Here is a 19260-nt window from a genome sequence, read left to right as displayed (position 1 = left end):
GTTGAGGCATGTCGGATCTTTCATTGTGGCATGCGGGCTCTTTGCAGCACATGGGCTTCTCTCTAGTTGTGGCATATGGGTTTTCTCTTCTCTAGTTGTGACACGCAGGCTCCAGGGTGTGTCAGCTCTGTAGTTGTGGTGTACAGGTTCCAGAGCACATGGGCTCTGTAGTTTGTGGCACGCAGCCTCTCTAGTTGAGGCGTGCCAGCTCAGTAGTTGTGCGTGGGCTTAGTGCCCCGCCACATGTGGGATCTTAGTTCCCTGACCAGGGATCAAACCCGTGTCCCCTGCATTGTAAAGTGGATTCTTTACCACTGGACCACCAGGGAAGTCCCTCAAATACATTTTTGACCCCTTTCTCTCTTTTCCTCTGGCACCTCTATAATGTGAATATTTGTACACTTGATGTTGTTTCAGAGGTTCCTTAAACTGTTTTCATTTTTTAAATTTGCTTTTTCTTTTTTACTTCCTAGATTGGGTGATTTGCATTATACTGTATTCCAGATCATTTATGCATCCTTCTGCATCATCTAGTCTGCTGTTAATTCCTTTTAGTGTTTTTCAGTTATCGTATTCTTTTGTTCTGACTGGTTCTCTTTTTATATTTAGTTCCTTGTTAAAATTCTCAGTTTGTTCATCTGTTCTTTTCCCTAGTTCAGTTAGCATTCTTATTACTAATGGTTTGAACTCTTTGTCTGGTAAATTACTTACCTGTGTTTCTTTAGTTATTTTTTGTGTTTTTTTCCTCATTTTTTTATTTGAAAGAAATTCCTCTGTCTTCTCATTTCACTTAACTTTCTCTGCCCTGTGAAATTAGGTGAAATAGTTACCTAGCCTGGTATTGAATGGTGTCCTTTTGTGGGAGTGTCCCTTTACAGTCTGCATGTACCCAGTGGCTTTGGTGGGAGAGCTAGATCTGTTGTGAGCATGAGTCATGTCTTCCCCCGTGGTGTGCTGGTAGCTATCACCTTGGTAAGAGGTGGGCCTGGGGATGGAGGGGTTGGAACCATAGCCAAGTGTGAACCAGGGCTTCTCTCTGCTCATTGGCCTACACCACCCTATCGGCGGGGTCAGATCCCAAGTTGCTGGAGGGTCAGGTCTGAGCTGGTTCTGTTGCCTCTAAGTGTGTGCTCTCCCCCCTCCCCGCTTTGGCACCTTCACCGCAGAGGGGAGCAGTGCTGGAGAAGAGGGGCCAGAGTGGTGCCTGCTGTAGGCCAGGGTGCACTAGGGCAGTCTCAGCACACCAGTCAGAGTTCCATATTGCTTCCAATCTTTTGCCTCCCTGAGCACCAGGAATGGCTGCCCTTGCCCCATTCAGATGTCCTGCTGGTCCAAGCTGGTGATATCCCCCAGAGTTGCACACTCTCCTCAGTTGCAGCAAGCTTTACCCTAGTGTTCCATAGAGCAAGAGAGTCTGGCGCCAGTGCTTATCTCAGGCCGGCGCATGGTCATGGGAAGCTGGCCAGAATCCTGGTCAGTTTCAATCTGCTTCCTCTGCCTTGTTTCAGGAGTAAGTGAGCATGTGTGTGCTCTTCACAAGTGAAGTCTAGGTTTTTACAGCCCTGCTGTCAGTCCCACTGGTTTTCAAACCAGTTAAGAGGACTTGTCTTCCTGGTGTCTGACCCCAGGGCTGGGGTGCCCAATATGTGGTTCGAACTACTCACCCCCTGGGGAGGATATCTCCAAGCCCATGTAACCCCCCTCCTCTTCTGTGTCCCCTCTCAGGGGCCCAGGTCCCAAACTGATTGCTTCTCTTCCCTTCCTACTTGACACCATGTGCTCGCTCTTAGAGTCTTGGCTGTATGAGTCTTTCTGCCAGTCTCCAGTTTGCTTTCAGTGAGAATTGTTCCACATGTAGATATATTTTTGGTGTGTTCATGGGGAGAGGTGAGCTCTGCATCCTCCTATTCTGCCATCTTGATCCCCTTCCTGTTCGATTTTTTATAAGTTTGCTAGAATTTACTACTGAAAGCATTTGGACTTGAAGTTGCTTTGTTGGGCAAATTTTGATAATCATTTTTTATAGTAGGTATAGAGCTATGCAGAGTTTCAGTGGGTCTTGAATCACTCCTGATAAGTTGTGTTTTTCAGTAAAATTTTCCATTTCATCTTAGTTGTTGAATTTACTGGCATCAAGTTGTTCATAATGTTTCCTTATTAACCTTTTGATCTCTATAGGATTTATAGCGAAGCTCCTTTCATTCCTGACATTGGTGTTTTGTGTTCTTTATCATTTTTTTGGATCCACCTTGCTAGGCATTTATCAATTTTATTACTCTTTTGAAAGAACCAACTTTTGACTTGGTTAATTTTCTCTGTTGTTTGTTTTCTGTTTAATCAATTTTTGCTCTTAGGCTTATAGATAAGCCTCTTCCTCTTATAGATTTTGGGTTGATCAGTTCATTTTTTTTAGCTTCATACGGTACAAATTTAGATCATTGACTTAATTTTTTTCTTTTCTAATATAAAGCATTTAAAACTATAAATCTAAGTAGAAAAATAGTCAAAAGACTGTGGAAAAAGTATTAGTAGCCTGAACAATAGATAAAGCAGTATATTCTTATATACAAATTTTTTTTTTATAAAACTGAAAAATGAAACACCTGACAAAAAGGACAAGGACCTGAATAGGTGATTTGCCGAAAAAGTATGAATATGAAATGATGTTCAACTTGCTAATAATTAAAGTAATAATGTGAAAATAGATTCCCATTTTTCACTTGTCAGAATGGCAAAGATTGGAAAGATTGACCAAAGTCATTGTCGACACGTGTATGAAAGAAATGGGCATTCTTGTTTTGGTTGATGGGGGGGGTATTAATTGGTTGTGAAGGAGTTAGGGGACACATTGAGGAACAAAAGAGACAGTGAGCAAGATAGGGTGCCTCTTATACTGAGCCTTCATTTAGAAGGGAAAGTCGGTAGAATTGCCCCGAGGTGAGGTTCATGTTGGCATTGTCACCTTGTGTTTAGAGGTGGATTTTGAGGACTGTTTGGAGAGGAAAGGGAGATGGGTTGCTAGATAGCGTGCAGGAAATACAGTTCTGGTCTTGGGAAGGTTCTCCTTCCTCCAAAGCTTTACCTGTTCTGTCACTCAGCACCTTCATCTTGTCCTTTGGCTCATGTGACCCAGGCCTACAGATAAACTAAGGCCAGATCCTGCCCTGATGCTCATACATCCCAGTGCAACTAGGAGTTGCCCACAGGTGATTAGCAATCTGAAGTTATCCTGGAAAAAAACTGCAGTTTACCTTAGATGATTTCCAGTTTCTAGCCTTTAATACATGATGCCCTAGGGGTCTTACCATTGCAATAAGTGACCATTTCATAACAAAGAAATGAACACAAAGCAGTTAACTTTAAAATTGGTAGCTGAACGGAATTGTGGCAGATTTTTGTGTCTGCATGTGTTTTGTGGGAGTGAAGTTGTTAAGATAATTTTTACTTTTGCTAGCTCAGAATTGTTAGTGTGTATGTTTGTATCTTTGTGTTTATTTAATTCCTGCCTGTTTCTAAAAAGATTTAAGGAAGCTCCTCCCTCCTCCCCACCCCATCACATGAAACAGAATAAAATAAGTAAGAACCACTTCATGAGGAATGTAGCTTATTTAATTAGCCCTTGATTATTAGTCTTGATTTGGGAATTAGGGGATAGGAGAGGACAGCATAGGATGTGGTTCACTAAGGGACTGTGGAACTGGGAACCAAATGATATAAACTGGAGAGAGAATCAAAGTGATGATAGCAGATTTAGAAGATGTGATTGGAGGTGACAAAGTTTCCACTTGTTTCTAGAGGTGATTTGACACTTGCCCATCAGTAAAGCCCTGAAGCTATGAAGAGTGAGCTTGGCGACATCCCTCTCTATCAGAGGCTCCTTTCCCTTTCTGGACTGTGTTACCCGTTGTGGGATTGCAGGAATCAGAGGTGGCAGGCCTGCAAGATTGTTAAAGATTGTGAGAAGTAACTTCGTGATGATCTTTAAAAATAATACCTTTATTCTGAAAGTTCAAGTGAAGTTTAGTATTAATTGAAGCTGTCAGACAACCTAAAATGTCTCCTCTTTCAAGGAGGCTGATTTTTCTTCCCTCAGCTGAAAAGTGAGTGATTAATTAGCCTGTCATTATCAAAGGAGATGATAATGTTAGTAGATACCGAATTTCCTGTTAAGTGGATTACCAATTGTATTCCATTTGGAGTTCAGGTATATATTTTAGAAAGACATTCATCTTTAAACCAAGTCACCACTGTTAAAGCTACATATCGAAATTTTAACTTTCAGAAGAGAGCCAGCTCAGATCATCTTCTATCTTAATAGGCATTTTAAGGTAGCTTTTTTTGGTATCCTAATTTTCCACCCCAGTTCTTGCCAAACCGCCACCCCCCAACAAATCTAACATACACAGATGTTCTCCCCCACGGAGTCGATTCATCTCATCCGCGTCTATGCGTGCATTCAGGCAGTCTAGCTGATGTGTGCCTGATTTATGGAAGTCTTGTACACTCCAATTACTGCTCCCTTTTCCTTCCCGGTTACTTTTGGGCATTTTATTTACCTCCTTTTTCACCTTCACCATTTGAATTTCAGACTGCCAGTACTTGAGATGACCTTTCCTTCTTCCTACAATCTCTAGTTATTACTAAGAATTTACAATGAATTTAACCCCAACTTTCTAGATATGTAAGTCTCTTCTCAGCACATTCACATATGTTAGGTATTCTTACTGGCTTCATCTTCTTGAAGCAGTGGCTCAAATCTGGACTGGTTGCTCCCAAGGCCTCCAGCACAGCCGCCATCCTGGATCTCCCTTGACCATCATTCAGCAACCTCTCTTGTGATGATCTCCTGACTTTTCCAGAGCCTGTATTTTTTTCTTTCTTGATTTATGCCCTCATTTTGGTGGAGCACCTCCTTCAGTTGCTTCATGAGAAAGTGAAACTTGTGTGACTCAGATTGGGACTTCAACCCAGAGGCTGGGACTCGAATCCAGCCAAAACCCAGGTTGGGACTTGAACCCACAGTCTTTTAACTGAGATTACACCCTGGTCTCAGGTCTTAATGAAGCTCAGGTTCTTGATGTCTCATCGCAGAAAGAATTCAGGGAGAGACAGATTGATAGGTAAGAAGTGGATTTATTTAGAGAGAAACACACTCCACAGACAGAGTGTGGGCCATCTCAGAAGGCAAGAGAGGCACCAGGGTACAGGGTTGTCAGTTTAGGGGTGGATAATTTCTTAGGCTAATGAGTGGGAGGAGTGTTTCAGCTATTTTGGGGAAGGGGAGGGCATTTCCAGGAATTGGGCCACCACCCAGTTTTTGACCTTTATGGTCGGTCTTGGAACTGTCATGGTGCTTGGTGTGTCATTTAGCTTGCTGATGTGTTACAATGCACATGTATGCAATGCAATGTATACTGAGGCTCAAGTCTAGTGGAAGTTGACATCTGCCATTCTGGACCTATTTGGTTCTAATCAGTTTATGTCATGTCCTCGAGCTATGTCATTCTTTTAAAGATTGTGCCCTACCCCCTTCCCTCCTGTTTCAAAAGGGTTCATGGACAGGAAGTTTTTTGAGCCCATACATTTCTGAAAATGTCCTTATCCTACCCTCAGGTTTGATTGATAGGTTTAATGTTGAATTAAAGATTGAAATTAATTTTCCCTTAAAAATTTGAAGGCATTATGTCCCTGTCTTCCACCTTCAGTGTTGCTGTGGAGACTTTCTAGTGTTCATTCATTCATTTATTTATTTATGGCCATGTTGGGTCTTTGTTGCTGTGTGTGGGCTTTCTCTAGTTGCGGCAAGCGGGGGCTACTCTTCGTTGCAGTGCACAGGCTTATTGCAGTGGCTTCTCTTGTTGCAGAGCATGGGCTCTAGGCATGCGGGCTTCAGTAGTGTGGCACGTGGGCTCAGCAGTTGTGCCTCGCAGGCTCAGTAGTTGTGGCGCACAGGCTTATTTGCTCCACGGCATGTGGGATCTTCCTGGACCAGGGCTCGAACCCATGTCTCCTACATTGGCAGGCGGATTCTTAACCACTGAACCACCAGGGAAGTCCCAGTGTTTCACTATTCTTGATTTTTAGTTTGAAGCCTTTTTTTCCCTCTTTAGAAGCTGTGCTAGCTCCTTTTTACCTTCAGTTTTCTGAAATTTTACACTCCTACCTCCAGAGATAAAAGATGCCACAGATTTCCGTGCCTTTGGAGATTCTGTAGTATAAATTAGATTGCTTCTTGACTTCCCACAGCTCTCTTGGGCATGCTTTTCAGTTTCAAATGATTTTTTTTGCTGCTACTTCATTCTTTCTTTTGCCCTTGGGGCTTATGTCTAAAACAAATGACCATAAAAAACTTTATTATGATTTTCGCAAGGCTTCTGGGAGGAACAGAGGTGTTCACTCCTCTGTCTTTACCCAGAAGGCTACCCATTTGCTCTCCACCCAGCTCTGCTGTGGATTTTGCCCCCACTTCACGGAGACTGCCCCTTGCCCCTGGAACAGCCACTCACAAGCTCTTATTGTCAGACCCCCTGGACACTTCTCTGTCCTCATCTTTCTTGACCTCTCAGCATCATTTGATGTGGCAGTGACCGCCCCCTTCTTTTCCAAATCATCTCCCTTTGCTTTGATGACTCCAGCTGCCCTTCCTCTCAGTCTTCCCAGCAGGTTCCTTCTCCATATTCAGCTTCTAAATAATTTTATTTAGATTGCCTCAGGCTAGGGGTTTTTTTGTTTTGTTTTTTGTGAGGGTTTTTTTTGGCTCTGTCTCTATCTTTACTCTCCCAAGAAGGTTAATCCAGTCCCATGACTTCACTTTAAATGCCATTTATGTGCTGATGACACCCTCTGAGATCTCTCCTCTGAGCTGCAGACTCAGTTCCCACTTGATCCCTTTGGGAATGTTGTAAACAGAAATCTTGTTTTTCCTTCAAACCTGCTGCTTCTCCAGTCAAGCCTACATCCGTAAGTGGCACCACCATGTAGCTAGTTGCTCATCAAGCAAAAGTAATTGGATTGATTACTCCTTCTTTTCCAATTTAATCCATTAGCAAGTTCTATGCCCAGAATCTATCTTCAATTTATCTTTGCCCTTAGGTGTCTAGCCCAGTGCCTGGCGCATGAGACATTCACTGGTAAATGACCAAGTGAATGATGTCAATAGGGAACCAGGAAAATTGGTGTTAAAAATGTGAACTTTTAAAAATGTTCTGAAAGACAGTCTTTGAAAGTAAAGGCAGAGGGACTGTTCTAGTTTAAAAGACATTTTTAATAAAAGACCTGGGACTTCCCTGGTGGCACAGTGGTTAAGAATCCACCTGCTGATACAGGGGACACGGGTTCGAGCCCTGGTCTGGGAAGATCCCACATGCCATGGAGCAACTAAGCCCATGTGCCACAGCTACTGAGCCTGCACTCTAGAGCCTGCAAGCCACAACTACTGAGCCTGCAAGCCACAACTACTGAAGCCCGTGTGCCTAGAGCCTGTGCTCCGCAGCAAGAGAAGCCACCGCAATGAGAAGCCCACGCACCACAACGAAGAGTAGACCCCGCTCGCAGCAACTAGAGAAAGCCCACGTGCAGCAACAAAGACCCAACGCAGCCAAAAATAAAATAAATAAAAAAGACCTGGTAACCAGATGCAATGCAGGATCCTTGATTGAATTCCGTTTTGTTTTTTAAGCCAGCTATTTGGGGAAATTTGGTGGATTGTATATAGGTAATATTGTATCAGTGGTATTATGATTATGTGGGAGTATGTCCTTGTTTTTAGGAAATACAAGTTGAGGTTTTTTTGGGTTTTTTAAAATTTATTTTTATTTTATCTGTGGCTGCGTGAGCTTTTTTTAAAAAATTAATTAATTAATTTATTATTTTTGGCTGTGTTGGATCTTCATTTCTGCACGAGGGCTTTCTCCAGTTGCGGCGAGCAGGGGCCACTCTTCATCACGGTGCATGGGCCCCTCACTGTCGCGGCCTCTCGTTGCGGAGCACAGGCTCCAGACGCACAGGCTCAGTAGTTGTGGCTCACAAGCTCTAGAGCGCGGGCTCAGTAGTTGTGGCTCGCGGGCTCTAGAGTGCAGGCTCAGTAGTTGTGGCTCACGGGCCCAGTTGCTCCGCGGCACGTGGGATCCTCCCAGACCAGGGCTCGAACCCGTGTCCCCTGCATTGGCAGGCAGACTCTCAACCACTGCACCACCAGGGAAGCCCCTAAGTTGAGGTTTTTAAGGATGGTGTATTACGATACCTGCAACTGGTTTTTCACGTGGTTCAAAAGGGAAAAATGCTTATCTCAAGAAGGAAGGAGGGAGAAAACAAATGTAGCAAAACATTAACAATTGGTGAATCTAGGTGAGTGGTATACGGGTTTTCATTGTACTATTCTGTTCATTTTACTGTGGGTTTGAAAATCTTCAAAATAAAAAAATTAGAAAAAATCAGCAGTGGAGAAGAATTTAAGGAAAAGATATTTCAGGGCAATTTTTAAGCCCCAAAATGCTGAAATTCATTTTGAAGCATAATATTAAATATAATAAAGCTTAAGTATATACATAATTATAGAGCTGATTTATTTAACAAGATGGAAATAAAACCAAGTAGAAATAAGGCCTTTCTGGAAAAGTTACTTCTTAAAAATTTGATGTGACGGTCGATGGTGAACCGCCCACCAGAGGGCAGTGCAGGAGAGTGATTCTGTGCACAGCTGAGAGCTCTGGTTTTCTTTCTCACTTCACTGGATCCACAAGAGGTCGCTCCTCTCGGCACAAAACATTTTCAAGATTCTTAGACCACTTTAATAGAGAATGTGGTGCGTTTAATGTTGTCCCAGAGGTCCCTTGTCAAGATGCTATATATAAGCTCAAGTTCAGACCACCCCTTTGAGTTACTCATTGCTGAGTTCTCCCATATGTAGGCTCGATGCATGTGATAATAAACTGTTTTTTTCTCCTTAAAAAAATAAATAGAGAATGTGGATAGTTGCACTGCTTTCCGTTTCTTTCTCTCCACTCTGATCTGCCTCTGAATTCTTTGGATTTTTGCCTTGGCCCCTCTGCTTCGTGGAGTAGACTTCATGCAAGTGTCTGGATAAGAGGGGTGTAGATCTGCCCTCCTGTGTGTGCTCCAAAGGCCAGTAGTGCATTTGCCCACTCGCATCCCAGGAATTATATCTGTCTTTTTATTACAAACTGCCAAATCATAGTCCTACTACAGTTCATCTTTAGATTCCCTAGGATCTATTGAAATTCTAGGAATATCACTCAGGGGTTTTACCTCTCTTAAAGCTGTGATGTGCCTCCTTTTACTGAGTGGTTGATTTAAAAGGGCTGTGTTTCTGTGTAGGGAACCAAACAAGGTGGGTTAGTGTAAATGTTGTAGAAAGTTACCCAGCAGATCAAATGATTAGTCCGTGGTGAGTGGCTGTTCTTTCACTTAACATTTACCCAGTGCCTGTGGAACCAGATTGTGCTACTAGACTAGAATTTAAAACCACAGGGGTTAGGGGGTTAGCCCCAGACTCCTGAGCTGTTTATATTTAGGTGAAGGGGGCAGACCTGCTCCAAACAAATTTGGAGAAGGTGCTCAGAGGAAGTGCTAAATTCAGATACAAGCAAACGTTCTTTGGCGGGGGCAGGCGGGAGGGGGTGGGTGTCACGTGCCCTATCTTGGCTCAGTACATCAGGTCCTGTCTGGAGGTCCTTCAAGGCCAAACTCAGTATCAGGACAATACCAGCCTCTCTGGCTAGCTTGCTCTGACCCTCCCCAAATGAGTGAAGTGCCCTTCCCATGTTGTCATCACGTCCAGTTCAGACGTCTATTACAGCACGCTGTTGTTCATGGTTGTTAATTTGCATGCTCATCTCTCCTGAGGACAAAGACAGATTACTAATAGATTTGTGCATTTTCCCACTCTGGTTCCATTCTGGTGTTGCATATGCTTTTTTCCCTCCGGGGTATCTCTTTTTTCCTCTCTTTTGGGGATCTTTTTCTCAAATACAATGGCATAGGCTCGCTGACATCTTAAAAAGTAAAGCAAAGAAAAGGAAGTAACACTCATTGAGTGCCTTCTTTGTATTGAACACTATTCACTGTGTTAGGTGTTTTATGAGCATCTTCTCCTTTGATCTTGTTCCTCTAACAAACTCGCCAAGCTTCTTCCCCTTTCAGGTCTTTGCACTTGCTGTTTCCTTTCCTGGGAACTGTTTTTCCTCAAGTCCTCAAGAAGGTGGCTCCCTTTTCTGCTAACAAACATGTATAGTTTACAAACCATTCTTCTGAGGTTGATTTTATTAGGCTGGTGACCCTGTTCTCCTCTCAGGGGTGGGTAGGGTCTCAGGGAGGAATTCGCTGAGGTCATCCCGAGAACGTTGGACTTATTCCCTCTCACTGTGTCCTTGCCCTTCTAGCTGCTTCCCCAGTGCATCCTGGTCACTGGATGTCTCGAATTAGTTTACTAATTTTTATTATAATTGCTCTATTTCTACCTCATGATAATTGGTACCGTCATCCAGACTCTACCTCTCCCTAGGAGATGAGGGATTCAGTATTTTGGTTAGCTTTCCCCTTAAGTCTGGGCTAAGCCATCATCTTTTAACACAGAGTTTTGTTATTTATAATCTGGAAGTCTAGGTCAGATCTTTATAAACAGATATATACTTAATAATTTAAAAATCCATCTATTTCTACAGATTTAGCATTAAAACAATATAACCAAGTGCTTATATTCTGTTGTACATATCTTCTGTTATAAATTCTTACTTTAAAAAATCTTCCCCATCCTTTGAGGCTTAATTCAAGTCTTAACTCCTCTGACGTTTTCTGCATCTGTAGTACCCAACATTAATCTTTCCTGCTCTGAGATCCTGTGGTCTACATACTTCAGTTTGGCCATTAATCTAGAGAATCTTATTTGTTATTTAATTGCTTTGTGTATCTGTATCTATGTGACTTATGAGATGGTTAGATGCCAGTTGATGGTAGCAAGGTGTTCTCAGTTTTTGCAGTGTTGAAAAAGTGTCACTTCAAAGGACTTTTTTGAAGCAATATATCTTTAATTTATTTTTCCTAATGGAGTTTTACTTACTTTCTTAAACACAATTCAAAACTTATTCATCTGGTTTAGCATTTTCTTTGAAGCATTTTCTTTGAATATAGGATGATTATTTTTCTGTATTTTTACACACACTCCAAGGAAGTGTGTCAGAAAAGAAAGAATATTAATTATTTCCTGTAGCTTATCTATAAAAAGCCATTTGGGAAAGTACACTCATTTTAATCTTTTATAGGACTTAGGGGTGGATTTTTATAGTTATATTAAAGTCATTTTTAGTCTTCTACAGAAAATTTGTAAAGATTTATTTGATTAAAATATCAATATTTGATATTGATTTATATCAATTAGCTATAATTGTGTAAGCATTCCTAATTATGTGTTGAGCTTTCTAATTCTTACCAGAGCTGCTGCTTCCTGGTAAAGTTTAAACATGAGTCTCCAATCAGGTTAATCTCTGTATAATATAATTAAATTCATCTGGCCTGGTTACTGGGTACATTTTAAATATCAGACTGATGCTTATCATGACACCACTACGAATATTTCAATTTTAAAGTTGACCTTTTAGAATCAGCCTTTCTTTAATCTGCCAGTTATACTTAACAGAAATATTTCTTTTAAAAAGTAACCTGACTTTACTGTATTTAATTAAAAAAATTGAAGTGACTATAAAATGTGTATAAGGAAAACTGCCTTAAAAAACTAATGACATTTCTTTTTATTTATAGAGATACTTTCTAGTTGGGAGCAATCATGCAGAAACAAAATATCGTGTTTTGAAAATTGATAGAACAGAACCAAAAGATTTGGTAATAATTGATGATAGGGTAAGTATCTTGAAAACCTGAATACAAACAGAAACTTGTGCTTGTCGTTTACAGGATATGAACTATCCTTACAGCTTCTAGTGACATAGACTTTTTTTTTATCATACATCTAAAAATTATAATTTTTCATGGTTGGCTAGAATTTGAATCTTTTATCTGGTTTCTGGAAATTACTGATGTCGGAAAGTATGCCAGAATTACACTTTGTCCCTCATTTTGATTTGTTTTACAAAGCAAACTGTTTGGGTAAGATAATGAATATATTTCCTTAAAGGAGTTCCATTTTAAGGATTCAATATAATTCTTAGTATTTCATCCACCAAAGAGATTATTTATTACTCTGCTTTAATATGAAGCTACTTGAAGTCACAAAGGACTGGTAGGGTCTCTTCTGATCACTTGCTGGAGAAATGTTAAGCTATTCTTATCCAGATGTTATATTATCCAGAGTTGGAAATACAGACTTAATTCAGGTGGCTCAAAAATATGAGGCTTTTAGTCAAAAGGGAAGTACAATAAGGTGGAATTGACCAGTTAATTTTAACTCTCAAATGAGAGCACCTGACTGACCCTTTGTATTGAGGTTCCTGTCTGTGAATATTTCTGAATCCATGTAGATGCCTGGTTTTTCAAATATGTTAGTAGCTACAGTTTGGAAGCCATTTTACATAAGCTCTTTGCAAAGCTATTTTCTATGTTATAATAATTTTAGATAAATTGTATTTTGTGACTTCCTGTACTCCTGGGTGTCGTGGTTCCTATCCCATCCCCAACACACACACCATCTGGGAGTTTTTATTAATATAATGTAATGATTCTTGGCTTTCTTTGTGGGTAGGAGTGGTTGATCAGGGATCTCTTTGAGAATCTAAGGAAAGCTATGGGCCTTCTCATAAAAATGCACATATGCACGTTTAACCAAAACTTTGCATACAATTTTAAGGGGTTTATAGATTTCTTGAAACTTGTCTGTGGGTACCTTAAATCTCTGAATCTCTGTCCAGAAGATAAGGTTTTGATACACCTTTTTAGTACAGCAGCCTGGGATCCAGGAACCACCCTTAACTGCTAACGTTAAAGAATTTGTTGGCCTTAATAAAAAGAAACGAAATTGAGTTATTTGTAGTGAGGTGGATAGACCTAGAGACTGTCATACAGAGTGAAGTCAGTCAGAAAGAGAAAAACAAATACCGTATGCTAACACATATATATGTGGAATCTAAAAAAAAACGGTTCCGAAGAACCTAGGGCAGGACAGGAATAAAGACGCAGAGGTAGAGAATGGACTTGAGGACACTGGGAGGGGGAAGGGTAAACTGGGACGAAGTGAGAGAGTGGCATGGACATATATACACTACCAAACGTAAAATAGATAGCTAGTGGGAAGCAGCCGCATAGCACAGGGAGATCAGCTCGGTGCTTTGCGACCACCTACAGGGGTGGGACAGGGAGGATGGGACGGAGACGCAAGACGAAGGAGATATGGGGATATATGTATATGTATAGCTGATTCACTTTGTTATAAAGCAGGAACTAACACACCATTGTAAAGCAATTATACTCGAATAAAGATGTTAAAAAAAAAAGAATTTGTTGGCTTTTTTAAATTGTAACTTAGTCCTGCACTATTATATTTACTTCTCTGAAATAGCTAATGATGTAAAGTTTTAGGCAACTTCTAATTTTCAGGGGTAACTAAATAATGAACCTAAAAAGCGAGCACAACCTTACAGATTAAATTTGCTTATTTCTAGCATGTATATACTCAGCAAGAAGTGCGAGAACTTCTTGGCCGCTTGGATCTAGGAAATAGGACAAAGATGGGACAGAAAGGATCATCCGGGTTATTTCGAGCTGTTTCAGCTTTTGGTGTTGTAGGTAAGAAACATGCATCCCTCTTACTACCTCTTTTTTTTTTTTTTTCCTACATAGACTCCTTGAAGATAGTTTGCAAGGCTTATATTTATATTGGTTTATAAATATGACCCATCCTCTGTGGCTTTGGTTGTTTAAAACTGAATTATCTATCAGCCAAGTATCAAACAGCCTTTATATAGCATCTGCTATGTGCTTAGGACTGTGTTCAGTTTCGTGTGGGGTAGGAACAAATGTAGCGATGGTGTGGACCTTTAAGGAGTCTGTCTTGTCAAGGAATGAAAAAGTAAAAATTGGCTTGGACTGTAAACATCAGCTGGAAAAACAGATACAGGTAAAACCAGCTTTTAAATTAAGAGGAATCTCTCCCAAGGACATGCTACAGTGTAAAGTGTCATAACCCCTTTCTCTGAATGACAACTGCTTTCTTACTCACTGAGAAACTTTGTTCTCTAAAATCACAGGCTATCAGAAACTTTGCTCTTTAAAATTGTGTCAGTAAGAGAAAACATGCCCCTCTTGCCTGTATGAGCTAAGTCATTTTGACACAGAGAAGCAGCCTCGATTGACAACTCATGCAGAGTTTCAGATAAGGGGTTTCTGGACACAACAGTCTACAGCTCTGCTAACTTTGCTGCTTTCAAAGAAATGAGACCACGAGTCTGCTTCACAATCTAGACTTGATGTTTATCTCTTTACATACAGTCTTGCTTTGGTTTGAGTCTCTTTGTTTAAATTTTACCTAATCGTGTCCCCAAATCCTATAATAACGCCTATATTTATTCATGAACAAATATAGAAATGGCCTTGGCCTTTAAGTAGTCTGTGGTCTGGCTTGTGGGGCATTTGTGAGATGCCTCACAGTTCTTCTGGTGTGTTGTCCTTAGTGGGTCAGTAAACCTGTCTTTGCTCTACCATGGGTTTGTCCCGGGGAGTCTTAAGATGATTGGACTAGGATGGGGGACAAAACCCAGTGCATATGAAAACAACTCCAGGATTGGAATTAAGAGCCCAGCTGTGTAGTCAAAGGTAAATGGTATTGGAGATTACATAAGAGGGGTAGACTTTTTGGACCTGGAATGACAAGGAAAGATTTCCTGAAGATGATGAGACTCAGGCTGGACCCTGGAGGAGAAGCAAGATTTGGATGGATGTGGGGAAGGGAGGAGAGAGCTCCAGTAGGGGCAACAGCAGAGGTGCGGGCATGAAGATGCCCATGGGTCCTGGGATGCTGGCAAGTAGTTGGGTGAGGCCAGGTCACTGGGACCTTGGAAGCCAAGCAGAGGGCAGTTGTATCTCAGCTTCCCTGTTGGCAGAGCCTTATTTTGAGTCTTTTTTTTAACACTTACAAAATTATCTCTCTGCTTCTTAAACCTACTGGACTGTATGCAATATTGACTGAGTGATTGGTGTCTATAGATGCTAACAAAATTAATATGGTCTGAACTATGCTATATAGTTTCATATTCTCATGTTCATTTTTTTGATTAGTACTTTCTCTTTGGTGACCCTATATTTGTTGAGACTTTGATTATTCATGTTCCGCCGTATTTGCAGTTCATTTTTCTCCGTGTGCTCTCATAGCCCTTCGATGTGTAATCCATTTAGGTGCATTTTGTGCCTTAGGCGGCTGCCAGGGCAAGTTGAGAGTGGTAGGTGTGATTGATTTCCTCTCCATAGGACTGGCCCCTTCTCTGTACATTCTGCTCAGTCTTGACAAATCCCTTGAGGTTTCATGTTTAATGGGTACCTGTTTGTGGGCGTGTGCATGTCGGTGTATGTCAAGTGAGCTCATATGTTTAAATTCCATACATTCCATATGTGTTAAATTCCACTTTAAGTGTTACTTATATGTTAAAGAAAAAAAACTTGTAAGTAAAATGTGTCTCAAATACAGTAGGCTTAATTAGTTACTTAATAGGTTAAATTCATTCCTTTAAATGCTGATACTTTATTACAGCTTTTTAAAATGGAAATTTCCTAAAGTGTATGTAATATTGAATGCCTCATTAGCCAGGGTTAATTATTCAAAATTGAACCTTCCGTGATGATTAAGTATAACGAATTGAAGATCAGTTATTGACCTATGTTTAAAAATAGCTGCCCTCGGGTGTTCTGGAGTTGTATTGGGCAGTTTGCCTTTACACTAAGTGCCCTCTAGATGCTGTACTGTGTTGTTGTAATGGTACTTTCATCATTCTTCATCGTTCTGGGCATATTTGCTTTTAGCAATATTCCTTGCCTCATTTTATTTTATTTTATTTTGAATTTTATTTTATTTATTTTTATACAGCAGGTTCTTATTAGTTATCTATTTTATACATATTAGTGTACATATGTCAATCCCAGTCTCCCATTTCATCCTTGCCTCATTTTAAATCTGTTGATAACTAAGCTTATAAAACCAAAGCTTTATTTTAATCAATTGATGACCAAGTTTATAACCAGATACTCATTTTATACACAAGTATTAGTTAATAAACTTTGGGTAAGGGCTGAAGGTGTCTCCATGTTTCACTTAGGTGGCATTCTTAGGTATTGTGGTAGCAATTTCTCTCGCAATTTGAGGCCTCTTTGAGCCTGTCCTTGGATGGTGAAGTCACTAAAAGACTAACCTACCAGTAGAGTGACACAGTAATGTACTAAGTAAGCATTTGTTATTTTCAGGGCATTTCAGTGCACTTTATGTATTCTAGTTCAACCATGTAAATAAAGCTTAGAATCTTTAAGAGTAAATAGGGAGTAAATAAAAGGCTATGATTTGTCTAGTACTGCCTTAGAAATAATGAGGGCTACTGAAATAGCAAAACACAAAATGCTTATCTTTGAAAAATGTATAGTCTGGTTGTCAAAATAATACATGTGTGAAAGGACTAGAGTGGTTGTCTTCTGTGACTGAAATATTTTCTCTCAACTTTTTCAGCATGCCTAATTTGTGAATAGCACTTTGGCTGGGATGTTTTGGACTGTTATCGTGGTTAATTTAATTCACAATCTATAAGAATCTAGAGCAGTGCTTCTCAACTATCTGTAGTAAAGGACCAACCAGTTTTTTCCAGAAATGTGTCACAGACCAACACAGGATCCTACTGTGCATAGCTTGTCTTCAGCTTGGGCCACATGTGATTCATCACATAAGTTCAGTAATACCCAAACTAGTCTTGCCTGTTCAAGGCAAGTTCATTGATCATGAACTCAGATGTTTCTAAACCCTTACTTTCAATTCGTTTACTTGTCTTTTCATGGGCTGGTACTGAAAGCACAGGGACCATTACTGGTCCCCAGACGTGGATTGATCCTGTCCTATAGCTACCTTGCCCATTTCTGACCTGCTCCATTGTTATTTGGCAGCCAGCAGGAGGCTTGGGAGACCACGGGATGGGATCATGAGCATCCCTCACATAGTTGTTTTATCTGGTCCTGGGGCACGCAGATGGAGTCGGTGGCTGGTGGCCTGTAGTCCTTACTACTCTCAGCTCTGTGACCATCCAGCCCCTTTTGATATACGTCCTTTTTCTGCGTGTGTCACCTGTCAGAAGATACTCTTGTAAGCTGCTAGTACAATGTGTCATTATAGCAGACTAAGTGATGGACTCAGTTGTTCTTTAAAGCAACACCCTTAGAAATAGATTGCAGATCCAAGATACAGGGAAAACAACAATAAAGTGTGAGCCTCAGACTAGTAAGGGAACAGTAGATTTGGTGTTAGAGAGTCACTTTGGTCCCTTGTGGTTTTTGATACTTCTCTGCCAGAGTGCTGTTTTCCCTGAAGGCTTTTTTTTTTTTTGCGGTATGCGGGCCTCTCACTGTTGTGGCCTCTCCCATTGCGGAGCACAGGCTCCGGATGCGCAGGCTTAGCGGCCATGGCTCATGGGCCCAGCCGCTCCGCGGCATGTGGGATCTTCCCGGACCAGGGCACGAACCCGCGTCCCCTGCATCGGCAGGCGGACTCTCAACCACTGCGCCACCAGGGAAGCCCCCTGAAGGCTTTTAAGATAGTGACTAGCTGACACGGTGACCTCCCAGCAGGATACTGCCCTCTTACCTGTTGGTGGGCTTGTGGGTCCTCTCCAGCCACCAGAACTCCACACCACTCCATCCTCTCACACTGTCCTTTTTTATTTACTTTGCTTGGTTTCCAATTCAAATGACATAGCCTTCTCTACTCAGAGAGAGAGAAATCACTTTTGCGTGATGACTGTCATCTAGGCATCTGGGAAACACTCAGGGAAATTGGTCTGGGATCAGAAGTACGTAGAATGAAGATGAAAAAACTTGTTCTGGTTTTCAGTATGTTAAAACGATGAATAGGCTGACTCTTGACAGAGGTCTATGCCAAGCTAAAGCCTTTTAATTGTTGGTTATATTTGATAGGAACCTTTTAAAAAGGAGTGACGTTTCCAACTGGTAGTAAAAAGGAAAAAGAAAATAATCTCATAATATGCTGAAAGCATTTTATGCTGGTAGAAAATATTCTTTTGTGCAGTATATTTACTTCATCAAAGTTATGAAGGGACATGTAGGATGAAACAGAGCTGAAAACATAAAATTAAAATTCAGTTGGAATGCAGGTTGGAAGAAATTATTATAGAGAGGGTTTTTTTCTATAAAAAGTAAATATATAGCAAGAACAAAGGGGAAACTCATTCATCTTGGGAATATTTATTATTTAAAACCAATTAGATTCTCTTTTTTGGGTGTTTTTATGCTGCTCCCAAGCCCCTTAATTTTGTAGGTTTTAGCCTTCTAAAAGGATAACTGCTTCCTAACTTTTAATGAGGTTGACATTAGCTTTTTCTCCTATCTTAAATCCGTTAGCTTTAGTCAGGGAATTTTTAGCTAGTCTCCAAGGGGAGGTGGGGAGGAGCATAAACGAACATTTTTTAAAAATGTGCTTTGTGGATCTCTCAAATATAAGTATTTTTCATGGTTTTAATAGAAGTAACCAGGTTCATAAAATCCATGAGGTGTCTTTTATATATTTTGGCTCATTTATGTTAATATGTTCAATTACTGATTTTCTTTTTTGTCAGTTAAGAATAACAAGACACAGACAATGAGTATTTGCCAAATCTAGAGCAGCCATTTATAGCACCAGGATCCTAGCTCAGGCTTTATAGAGTGTAACAGAGAGAGAGAGAGAAAGAGAGAGTGAGTGAGTACACCCACACATGCACATAAGAAAGTTAGTTTTGAAAAATGGCTGCGCTATATATAAGATCCTTGGTTGAGTTTTTCTTTCAGTGCTTTGAATATGTTATCCCACAGCCCTCTGGCCTCTACTGTTTCTGATGGGCAGTCAGCTGTAAGTGACCGTATCTGACTCACCCTGTCAGTGAGTGGGGGTGATGGGATCCAGTATTTGTGCTGGGGTAAAGCTTCCACTCTACAAGTAGGACTGGGTAGAAGAAAGGAGCCCCCACTTTCAGATGTGCTTGCCTGGAATAAAGCGTCTGTAGCACAGAGCTGGAAGGAATGGGAAATGCTGGTGCCCTGCACCTCCTGAGCAGA

General features: G+C 40.8%; 1 protein-coding gene across 5 annotated transcripts in view; it reads left to right on the top strand.

The window, feature by feature from the left end:
- FIG4 (FIG4 phosphoinositide 5-phosphatase) overlaps positions 1-19260 on the top strand; it is a 129307-nt gene that overhangs the window by 11897 nt on the left and 98150 nt on the right. For all 5 annotated transcript variants that reach the window (XM_027088788.1, XM_027088764.1, XM_027088770.1 and 2 more), the window contains exons 2-3: positions 11776-11874; positions 13629-13752. In XM_027088788.1, the coding sequence (XP_026944589.1) occupies positions 11776-11874; positions 13629-13752 (223 nt within the window). The remainder of the gene's footprint in view (positions 1-11775; positions 11875-13628; positions 13753-19260) is intronic.

This window comes from Aethalodelphis obliquidens, unplaced genomic scaffold (genome assembly GCF_003676395.1).
Source record: "Aethalodelphis obliquidens isolate GAN/ISIS:26980383/991018 unplaced genomic scaffold, ASM367639v1 scaffold3, whole genome shotgun sequence".
Lineage (NCBI taxonomy): Eukaryota > Metazoa > Chordata > Mammalia > Artiodactyla > Delphinidae > Aethalodelphis > Aethalodelphis obliquidens.
The sequence above is the reverse complement of the archived record's forward strand: the minus strand, read 5'-3'. Positions and strand labels throughout refer to the sequence as shown.